Source organism: Alternaria burnsii, assembly GCF_013036055.1.
Source record: "Alternaria burnsii strain CBS107.38 chromosome Unknown 705, whole genome shotgun sequence".
Classification (NCBI taxonomy): domain Eukaryota; kingdom Fungi; phylum Ascomycota; class Dothideomycetes; order Pleosporales; family Pleosporaceae; genus Alternaria; species Alternaria burnsii.
In genome coordinates this window covers 3242005-3253457 of record NW_024066107.1, presented here as the reverse complement: position 1 = coordinate 3253457, position 11453 = coordinate 3242005, and the positions used below count along the sequence as shown (strand labels likewise).

At 49.8% G+C, this 11453-nt stretch overlaps 3 protein-coding genes across 3 annotated transcripts; 2 read left to right on the top strand and 1 right to left on the bottom strand.

Annotated features, from left to right (window-relative positions):
* Positions 1-578: 578 nt before the first annotated feature.
* GT037_001139 (uncharacterized protein) lies at positions 579-1862 on the top strand (the record flags this gene model as incomplete). Its single annotated transcript, XM_038926186.1, has 7 exons — positions 579-587; positions 643-842; positions 908-930; positions 998-1034; positions 1083-1274; positions 1330-1525; positions 1584-1862. 7 exons carry the CDS (start codon positions 579-581, stop codon positions 1860-1862), a joined length of 936 nt encoding a protein of 311 aa, XP_038792042.1.
* A 447-nt stretch (positions 1863-2309) lies between these two features.
* On the bottom strand, positions 2310-5040 carry GT037_001138 (duf6-domain-containing protein; the record flags this gene model as incomplete). Its single annotated transcript, XM_038926185.1, has 4 exons — positions 2310-3055; positions 3168-3381; positions 3451-3673; positions 4037-5040. 4 exons carry the CDS (start codon positions 5038-5040, stop codon positions 2310-2312), a joined length of 2187 nt encoding a protein of 728 aa, XP_038792041.1.
* A 725-nt stretch (positions 5041-5765) lies between these two features.
* Positions 5766-11405, top strand: GT037_001137 (polysaccharide lyase family 1 protein; the record flags this gene model as incomplete). Its single annotated transcript, XM_038926184.1, has 4 exons — positions 5766-6283; positions 8233-9531; positions 9593-9804; positions 10228-11405. 4 exons carry the CDS (start codon positions 5766-5768, stop codon positions 11403-11405), a joined length of 3207 nt encoding a protein of 1068 aa, XP_038792040.1.
* Between the last annotated feature and the right edge of the window lie 48 nt (positions 11406-11453).

The following is an 11453-nucleotide window of genomic DNA, read 5'->3' as shown; positions in this document are numbered from 1 at the left end:
CAGAGACTGACAAATCCGAGATCATCATTTGCGACGACCCCTCATGCGCTTGTTTGCCTACCGCTAAAGCATGAACAATCATGTATGGTTAGGGACTATGATTCCAACAGACGCTAATCCAAGCTGGTGTCTAGCTGACTGCTACCCCCACCTCATAGGACCATACAAAGACAAAAAGCATATTGCGAACCAATGGTCTCCGCGTCGTCATAGCTATCGGGCCGTTTGATCTTCATGGCGATTTTGCAAGCCTGTTCAGGGTCATATTCTAAGGTTGGAAAGCATACGGAAGCGACGATCATTTCCGATGCGAAGGCGGGAACTTGCTGCGCCCTGACGGCTGCCTGTCCCACAAGGACACCCATACCAATTGCCTTTGCACCCTCACGGATCATTCACACCCGGTTGAGATTCTCGATCTCCATCGGAAATCGCATGTCTTTCGTTCTTTTTCTATTGTTTACTTTTTGCACCAATACTCCTTGTTAAAGGCCTTGTTGTCCTGAATACGTTCGATTAGGACCATCAACTGGTTATGCTCACCCTAGCAACATGTACAACCCTTTCACGACTGAAGCATGGACGGAGTATGCAGTCGGTATGGTCATAATATTCTCCCGCATCACAGCACGTTGTTGGCAGGTCGGGTTGAACTGGGATGGAGACGACTACTTCACCATAATTTGCGCCCTCTTCTTTACCGCTGAGCTTGTCATGCTAGAGCTCATTGGTAGATACGGTTCCATTACAGGAATGAGTAATGAGATTGCGTTGCAACTTACAACTGCGCAAAAACAACGCATCATTGTGGGTAGCAAATGCCTTCTCGCTGGGTGGATTCTGTAAGAAATGTCCCTGCACCAACTGCATGTGAGGTTTGAACTGACTTTGTACACGCACTTTCTAGGTACACCACATTGATCTGGTGTTGTACGTACTACTTTAAGGACCTACTGCTTACGGTACAAATGGATATGCTAACAGTTCGGTATCACAGTGAAAGCTTGTATGCTATTCTTCTACAGGAGGCTCACGTATGGACCCTTTGCCATCTTTTGATCACTTTGTGCTAATGGAAACAGCCTCAATCTCCAGCAAAGAAATCTCGTCAAGATCACTGGGGCTGTCTGCATCGCTGCATACATCGCCACCATCATTGTATTTCTTACACATTGCCACCCCATTCATCGGTTATGGCAAGTCTATCCGTATCCTGGTGACGACTGTGCGCTCAACATTTCGAAGTACCTAGCTTTGGTAGTCACAAATGTATCGTGGGTGATCACCGATACTGCCATTTTCGTTGACACGATACTTACTGGCCTTCAGTACCGATCTCATGATCCTTTTCATTCCGTTGCCTCTACTGTGGGGCGTCCGTCTACCTTTCAAAAGGAAGCTGCTATATTTCTTCTGGCTCTGCACAGGGATCTTCATCATGACTGCGACATTACTCCGTTGCATTCTGTGCCTCCAAGACGTTTCCCAAATCAACGTTAGTACCATATGGTCGATCCGCGAAACGGTATGCTTTCTTCGCCCCTGTATGCGATCGCTTGAACTTTGTTAATGTATCTCTCTAGTTCGTTGGGATCATAGCCGTTAACGCACCCATCCTCAAACCTTTCTTTACTCAGGCCAAAAAAGCTGTTTCCTCCGGCAAGCCATCACACAAAAGCTCTGGCAACGGTCTTCCGGATAGTCTCCGGTTGTCGCATGTTGACAGAAAGGGCAAAAAGAGAACTGTCCATGACATCACTAATATGGACACGATGATGAATGAGAGTGAGGAATATATCATCAGCCCAGCGGGCAGACCTCGCAGCGACATCAGTTCAAGAGAAGAGAGAGGCGACGTGTGAAACAATCACTACAGATAAAGCATATGTGACCCTCACAGGTCATGAGCCTATGAGTAGAAACGGACGAGACGCGTGACGCAGGTGACGCGGCAACGTTGATCGAAATTCCGCGAAGTCTGCCTTCTCCTCGCGATGTGCTCTCCAGCAAAGCGATGCCTGAAAAGATCCCATCGGCTGCCACGCAATACACCCCATATGTGGGTATTGCCTAGTCACGATCTGCGCACGAACATGAATACCGACTCACGCGACGCCAGCTGCCCCCAAATTTTGCGCTACTAGTCAGTGAAGTTATAGAGGGGAGGATGCCGGATGGCAGAATAATCTGAGTAGCGTAAGATTGGAAGAAAGGATCTGTGTTTACTAAAACACATCGAGTCCCACAACGAAGAACGATGCGCACATGCATGTACACATTCGTCACGATACTATGTAGCCAGCTCTCAATTAATCGCCTTCTCGCAACAATCTCCTCTCCTCGTCGTTCACAGCCTCAACCTTTTTGCTCTTTCCACCCTCCTTCTGCAGACTGACCGCGATCGCTGCTCCAATAATAAGCACCGCCCCTACCAAGCTCTCAACCGGCGGTGTAGTCCCCCAGATTAGCTTTTCAACTACCAGTGCAAATACAAGCTGTAGGTAGGTTAAATTTGTTGCTCTTCCACCCTTTTCCCTCTGCAGACCTTCCGTCAGCAGGAACTGTAACAGAAACCCAAAGAGTCCAATGATTGCGATCAATCCCCATTGGCCGAGCGTCTTGGGCATAACAAAATGCAGCGAAGGATGAACCAAGATGAGCACAAAAGAGGCCATTGTTGCAATGAAGGAAAAGTAGTTGACCGAGATTAGCGAATGTGCGCGTTTGCCTATTACACGAATAGTAGCATACGCAGTGCTTGCTCCAAAAGTGCCTAGAATAGCAATGAGGATCGCCATAGTCCGCTGTTCTGCCGTTATTGACGACGTTGGCGCTTTCCGGTTCGAGTCATCGACTACAGGGTTCATATGTGAGGAGGGAAAGAGCCATGGTGGTCTCGCAACGAAGAGAACGCCGCAGAAAGCGATGAAGCTGCAAAGCGCTTCTTTCCAGGTGAACGGCTCACGTAACCAGACAAAACATACGATTGCGGTCATGGTTGGAATCAGGAAGGTTATGACTGTTGCATCCGAGATTTCGAGCCAGGACAGAGAGTCTATGATCGTGCGTTAGAACTTCCTCGTGCTCGGCTCATGTTATAGTATTCTCCTCACGTCCTGGAACGCCAGCGATTCATGCGAAAAGAGTGGAGAAGAAGCAATACCTACAGTATAATCCGAAGAGGCCCACAAAACCCGCAGTACCTCTCAATACAAGCAATCCCTTGATCCCTTTCTGACCAAGAGGGAAGTCAGGCACAGCGTGGTACCAGGAGTAAATCGAGCATATAATTGTCGTGCACAGCATGCGGATAAAAATGATTTGCAGGGCATGGAACTTGATCGATGGGTCATTGGCCAAAAGTTTGGCGGCTGTGTTCATCTAAAACGGCTGTCAGTACCAGGTCCGAATGAAATGCAACCACTGCACAGAGAAAGAGGCCAGACGTACGATGCTCCCACAGGTCTGAGCTAAGAACACTAGAAACAGTCCGAAGTTGCGGTCATAGAACACCCTCAAACTTGCCGTTACCCTTCTCCACAGGGCTGGCTGATGTGCTTCTTCTGCATCTCGCGCAGTGTCTGGAGCTGCAGGTTGTAGGTGCTGTACCAAATCTACACCTGAATGTCCTGGCGCCGCCGGCGAATCTACTGTTCCATATGACATCTTCTGTCTGAGGCGATATATTGGTAATTGCAGAGTCGGAATGCGACAACAGATGTCGTAGCAAAGACGAGCAAAATCCTACCGAGGCCAGACTTGGTGACCCACTAGTGGGTCGCGTTAGGCCGGGAGCCGTGTCTAGCCCTGCTTACATCAGCTGGGCATGCTCAAGTCACCAAACACAATCTATCGGCACTTCCTGTAAGAGACGAGCCGCACAAACTTTTTAAAATTGTAATGAGGGATTGAGGAGCAGAATGGTTTCAAGATGGGTGATTGATGAAGATAAGCGACACTCAGTGCCAGTAAGATATATACAAGAAGACACGCCTTCACGTACGAGCTACATCCGTGTGCGCGTTCAACCTAAGACATGTAGGCTGCATCAACCCAGTTCTTGTAGTCGCTACCCAACACCGTAGAGATGCCAACAGCAGCCGTGAGCTTCTTCGAAAAGGACGCCCTGGTACCCTTGGATCCATCACCAGTGTTCGCATACTCGCCATATGTGACCTTGTCGGTCCTAGGGTCGTCAGTGTTCCAGGCCCTCCAGCCAGCGGCGTTGATGACGTTGGTCATGCTGGTGTTCTGGACGACGACACGAGAGTAGTTTCTCCAGGGGCGACCGAGGAAGTACGCACCGGCCTTGACCGTGTTACCAGGAGCCGCGGCGATCTTTGAGTTGTTGATTACATAGTATGAGGGATTACTGTCTGATTCGCGACCGTTTGCGGTAACGTAGCCCTGTGAGGCTGTGAGAACACCGATAGAGACGTTTTCGAACCATGCAGTGGCCTTCTGACCGAAAATAAAATCGGTGGCACCCTCGATGTAGGACTTGGCATAGACCTGGTTACCAACTTGGGCAAGGATGGTGTCTTGGTAGCCCTTGAATTGGCACCCATAGTAGCCTTGCTTGTCGGCGTTGGCGCTCAGGGCAAGAGCTTGGGAGCCCATTCCACGGGTGTTGACTAGGTTGATGTTGTAAACCTTCAGGTTTGGAGTCCATGCGCGGAGAGTGGCAGTTTCGTCATTGTTGGGAGTATTGTCCTGACTCTTGCCTTGAGTGATGGTCACGGTGTTGCCGCTGTAGCTGCTGGTGTCTGTAGTCTCGCCGTAGATGGTCAAGGCTGACTTCAACGGCTTGATGTAGACTTGCTCCTTGTAGGTGCCTTTGGCGATGTAGATGCACTGCGCAGCCGTACCGGAAGCGCTCAGTGCTTCAACGGCCGATTGGACAGTCTTGTACTTTCCGCTACCACCGACAGCCAAGCACCCTGTAGGAGCAGATGTGCGCCCAGCGCGTGGCACCAGTGCCGTTGGGGCTGCGACAGCGGATGCTGCGAGCGAAAGAACGAAAGCGAGGGATGCAAGCATTGTGAAGAAGTAACAAGAAGCTGTAAGGAAGGAAAGTGAGTGAGCGAATGTTGAATTAAGCCTGAAGACACGCAGTATCTATACATGCAATAAGCTCGGGATGCCGGGTATGCAAACTATATTGGCGGACTCTCACGGTCTGACCAAAACCTCGAAACAACCGCTTAGCGAGCTACGTCGTCGTTGTTTCCCCGCTACAAAGCTTGTCGAAACAAGTAAAGCAAGCCATCGGAAAATTTACAACGTCTGCACCCCAGAGGGCAGGCTGTCGAGTCGCGGAACGGCTGCGCATATAGGCGGCTGGTTGGTGGAAAAGTAGTCGTTGTCCGTGCAGTGATTTGGTTTGATTGTAGCGTGTTACAGAGGGCTGATGAAGGGTGGAGAATTGATCCCCGGAGTTACGCCGCTTGTTCGTATCGCATTGCTGGGGTTGCTGTAGCTGACGCGTTTGTTGGACCCGCGGATGCGCCTGTGTGATCATAGGCCGATGTTCGGGATTGTGATGTGCGATGCGAAGTTTGTGGGGTACAGCAATCAGATGGGATCTCAGTCCGTGCTCGTCTCATGTGATTTGGCGTCGCGCTAAGATCGACACGTTACGATGAACTCTAGCTTCCATCCATTGTACGACGCTGGGGCCGCCTTACGAGACTCAGCGGCACTGGAATCGATTATTCACATTGTATAACTTTAGATTCCAGCTTGCTACCATTCTTACCCTCACAATGGCGCGCTCACAAACACCCATTGATTGGGATTCATTCCACAACAATGGCCATCAGACAATCGACCTCACTCTTTCTTCCCCAGAACCAGAGCCAGAACCTCGACGACAGCCACAACCGCGGCAACAGCAAATGCCGCCTCACAGACAAGCTCAATTGTACTTCGGACGTGAGCAACGCCCGTACGGCATGCCAAACGTTAAGATGGAAGCTAGCCAGCCGGTGACTTCCGCGCGGAACCATGTTGCGCCACAAACAGCGCGTCCCATCAACCCTGAGCATATTAAACAGATCATCACCACAGCCGACCCGCGCGCCCTGCAGAGAGTGCTGCTCGAGCTCTGCCAGGTATCCCCGGCCTTCTCTGGTGCCCTCATGCGTGGACTTGCGCCTCACTCAACATCTGCACAGAGCATAATCAGACAGCATTGGATACGATCGCGACATCCTAATGTTAAGGCGCAAGATGATAAAGACAGCGACGGCATCTACAAAGCGGCTAAAATGAGGCTGGCTAGGTCTGTACATTCAGCCCAAAATCACAGCAATCGTCACGCACAATCTCGTGAAGAAAGCAGAGGTCGAGCCCTACAAGAATCATATGGCTCTTCATCCACACCACGAGTAAAGCGTGAGACACGTGACCGTTCGGCCTCTGATTCGGATAGTGAGCTGCATCTTCCTGGAGCCTATCCCCGAGCTACACAACATCTACCCACACTACGAACGCCAGCAAGGACTACGCCCGGGCACCGACCTACTTTCAGCCAAAGCCCAAAGCTTCTGACCAAAGTTACTTCACAGCCAACCAGTATCAGCAAAGCGCCTACACTTTCAACGAAAACCTGCATCGTATGCCACGAGCAATTCGTGGATGTGAATGCACCCTGTGTTTCTCACGCTGGGCGTAAGATTCGACAGGTAGACAGGTCAGTCATGTGGGATTGTTGTGGCGAAGATGACGATCATCCTGGCTGTAACTTCTACGGACAACACATTACTAAAGAGGAGCCTGATGGTGATGGTCCCTTTCAGCGTAAAAGACCGAGTGTATCACCGGGTCCGAGTCGTCCCACACAGAAGAGACCCCGGGCGTTCTAGTGAAAACTCCAGGATCCTTCTAGATAACCTATCGCGTTTTACATGTAAAACGAAACGCAGTAGTTTTATGCTTTGATGATGAAGACCAGTAGAGTACGGCATGGTGGACTCTGGCTTGAAGTGGTTTGAACCGTTGGCTCATTTTTGGCCTTGCGGGCATAGCCTAGGCGTTCTGGATATGAGGACTGATAAGACTGCGCAAACATCTAGCTGTTTGCAACTTGAGCCTGACTTGATTTAGAAAAACAGTTGAGACACATCTTGGGAATGTCCCGTTAGTAGATATAGCGGTATGCTATCAATATCGCCTTCACATGGGAGCGATTGTATTATCAGTTCTTCATGGTTCTTTGGGAGAATTAGCATACGTTTGTTCTGCAAATTGACAGATATCCACTGTTGAATGTGGGATCGGTGCATCATCAGATCTTGGCTTTGTCGACTTTTAGGGTAAGTAGATACTTTTTGAGGAAGCAGGAGCCCATGGTTGACTTGTCTGTTGAGAGGGCAGTTCTGATTCGAAGCATAATGCGACTGTTGATCCGCTCCCATGAAAGGATTGAAAGGTCGGTTGCAGTCAATAAGGGCGCGGCTTCGACAAATCAGACTTTAGTCATATTCATTTATCTACGATAGGTACTTCTATCTCCCCTCCCCTGAGAGAGAACTTCTAGTAGTATATAAATCAGTTGATTGACCGGTTTGTCATTTGGCGCATGGATGTTACTCATGTTCCTGAATCGTTATCTGCGGGATGTCGATTCGTTCTTCTTGCGTGACGTCATGCCAAGTCTCTTGCCTGCATTATCAATGTTGCGCTAGCCTCCGTCTCTCCCACTTCTGCACGAGCTGTCAGAGCAAGGTACCAGATGCAACGATATCTGCACTCCGCGTTACAATGACTTGCGAGATCGAACCGAAGTGTTTGCTATATAAGTTTGCTAAGATGCCCTGTCATGTCTCATCTGAAGTTTGCCTTAATATTAAGCTTTCGCGTGGCCTATCATGAGGCTCACATCTTTTTTGCACTTTGCAACCATCGTGAAAGCAACTACAGTCTTTCAGCTTAACTCCACATCGTACTATTCCCCGGACCTTGTCGCAGCAACCCTCGTATTTGAGGACGAAAGAACTGAAGCGGTGCCAATCACCTACCTTTCTTTCGCCGAACCTACCCTTACTGCGGAGCTACTGGAATCGACCATCACTTCATTTCTCTCTCACGATGATGTGTACACAGAACCTTTTCTCTCGACGCTGGTGCTTGGTGGCTCGGGTACCCTGTCGGACGGCGCGCATGCGTAAGAAAAGCTCCTGTACGAACTGCACAAGAGACACACACTGACTTCGTACGCGCACCTTTCAGGTACGTTACTTCACTTGGATGCACTAAAATTTATAGCGTGGTGGATGTCGACTTGAGTTCTGGTCCATATCTGCTCCACCCATCAAATGCTGTTACTAGGGTTTATCGACTGTATTGGGATCACAACTTCGCTTTCGTGGAGTCTGTCACTGAGGGTCCGAATGGTACTTTCGTTCCTGTTACGGGTTTGGCTTTGGCAGATGCCTATGGAGCTCTTAGTATCGCAGTGCCGTCTCGACTATACTATCCACCCCCCACAGAAGACAAACCATTATCAGGAAAGCGACTCGGGGTCAAAGATATCTACGACCTCAAGGGAGTTCGCACTAGTGGTGGGAACAGAGCGTACCGAGACCTTGTCGATCCTGCCCCTGAGAGCGCGGCAGCATTACAAAAGCTGATTGATCTGGGTGCTGTCGTTATCGGAAAGACGAAGACCACACAATTTGCGCTTGGAGAGCGGCCAACCGCTGACTATGTGGATCAGTTAGCACCCTTTAACCCTAGGGGCGATGGTTACCAGCATCCCCAAGGGTCGTCGGCGGGTTCCGGAGCTGGACTCGCATCATACAACTGGATGGATTTTGCAACTGCGTCGGACACGGGTGGATCTGTTCGCCTACCAGCCATGGCAAATGGTCTTTTCGGCATGCGTGTCACTAATGCCTCACTCCCGCTTGATGGAATTCTGCCCATATCAGCAATTTTCGATACGCCGGGCGTATTGGCTCGCTCGGCTCGGCTGCTACAAGCCGTACATAGAAGATGGTATCCAGCCAAGGTATATACGTCTTATCCCAAGCGTATCGTTCTACCCGACCTGTTCTGGCCCACTGTGAATGAAACAAGCATGCACATCTTCGATTCGTTCATCTCCCAGCTCGCTACCTTCCTTGATGCCAACTTGACAGCCTTCAACGCCAATGCCAGCTTTAATGCATACACGAACACTTCCGAAGGCCCGGCATCATACATTGGCTCCACATACTCTAATATCACCAACGTCGATCAATACCGCGACCTAGGTCTACCATTCAGGGAGCAGTACATCGCCAAGTTCGGCAGAGCACCGTATTGGAATCCACAAACACGAGCGCGATGGAACCGGGCTGCTACCTTGCCAACCTCCAGTTACACCACTGCTATCGAGCGCACAAAGACGTTTCAATCATGGTTTCGAGAAACTCTAACGCCCACATGTGAATCTACACTGGTGTTATATCCCATGGGCGCTGGTACAGAAGACTATCGTGACATATACACCACTGCACCAGGTGGTATCTTTGCTGCGGGGCTACCGTAAGTTCTTCTGTATGAATCACACTTGGGACATATACTAACTCTGAGTCTTTAAATATAGCGGGAATCAGATGTCTGTTTTGGCTGCACTGCCTGACTACACTTTTCCGATTGGTGAACGAACTTATTTCAGCAGGGTAACCGAGAGAAATGAGACGCTGCCTATAACAATTGGCATGGTAGCTGCTGCAGGATGCGATCATATGCTCATGGACTTGGTCGCTGAGCTTGCAGACGCTGGTATCATCTCTGGGGACGTGAAGACAGGCTCCAGTATGTACTGAGATGAGCGCAGCAAGTGGGTGCACCTCTACGGAACACAATGCCCCGACGAACCGAGTGTATGCTTGTATACACTACAAATGTTGCAGGATCTGCACTGCATCGCTCTATCCCATACTTGTCTGAGCGCATCCTGTGCCGTGATTGGCGGACCAACGTTTTAGTTCCCTTGTCGATCTTGAGCATCTGGGGTAAATTAAAGGAACAATCCACCCTGTTTTGTCCACCTAACCGCGACTCAGGATGCTGTCCACGAGCAACGAGCTGCAATATCGCTAGCTCCTTTCATCATTCCAAGGCATGCCATGTAGTGGATTCGTATAATAACACATTTGTCTGCCCATGTTTCTGTTTTTCATCGCGTCCATCATATCACCATAAACATGCATATATTTGCTCTTCTTCCCTTCCTAGTGGCTTCCGCCGCTGCCCTTGCCTTTCCAGGTGCAGAAGGTTTTGGTCGCAACGCGGCTGGTGGCCGTGGCGGTACCGTTTACGTTGTCACCAACCTCAACGACAGCGGTGAAGGCTCGCTCCGTGATGCCATTTCCAAACCCGACCGCATCGTTGTGTTCGCCATCGGTGGGTTAATTAAGATCACTGAGCGCATGGTCGTGTCGAAACGCATATCCATTCTTGGGCAAACAGCACCTGGTGATGGCATTACAGTATACGGCAACGGCTGGAGTTTCAGCAATGCTGACGATGCAGTCGTACGGTATTTGCGCATCAGAATGGGAAAAGGAGGTAGTAGTGGCAAAGATGGCATCACGATTGCAGAGGGGAGCAACATGATCTTCGACCACGTCTCTGTTACCTGGGGTCGCGACGAAACTTTTTCGATATCTGGCTCAGAAGTCGGTAACATCACCATCCAGAACAGTATCATCGGACAGGGTCTTCAGACACATTCTTGTGGCGGTTTGATGCAAACGAATATCGGCAATGGTATTAGCCTGTTCCGCAACTTGTACATTGACAACAAGACGAGAAATCCAAAAGTCAAGGGTACGAATGACTTTACCAACAACGTTGTCTATAACTGGGGAGGAGGCGGTGGATACATTGCTGGAGATTCAAGTGCAGCGAGCGAAGCAAATATCGTTGGAAACTATTTTGTTAGTGGCCCGAGTACCAGCGTAACAGCCTTCACACGAGGAAACGAGAATTTCAAGGGATACGTTGAAGGAAACTTCTATGATTCTAATCGCGATGGTGTATTGGACGGATCGGAGCTTGGTGTAGCATCCAGCAACTATGGCGGCATGAACATCCAGGCAACAAAATTTCCTTTTCCGGCACCAGAGAAAGTCTTGTCAGCCAACGATGCGTTGACGCTTGCTGAAAAGTCTGTTGGTGCAAGCAAAGTCCGCGATGCAGTTGATGCGCGACTCATTGAGGAGCTGAAGAGCTATGGGAAGACGGGAGAGTTGATCAGTGACGAGAATGCTAGTCCAATGGCCGGACCAGGAACTATTGATGGCGGAGAGCAATGGGTTGACGCGAACGGTAATGGCATACCCGACGATGTCGAAGAACAATTCAAAGACGTGGAGGAATGGGCAAATAGCTTAGTACCGGGTAGCTACTAGGTAAATTTGATCTGCGTCGTTAGCATCATCTCGCACGACGCATCGGTT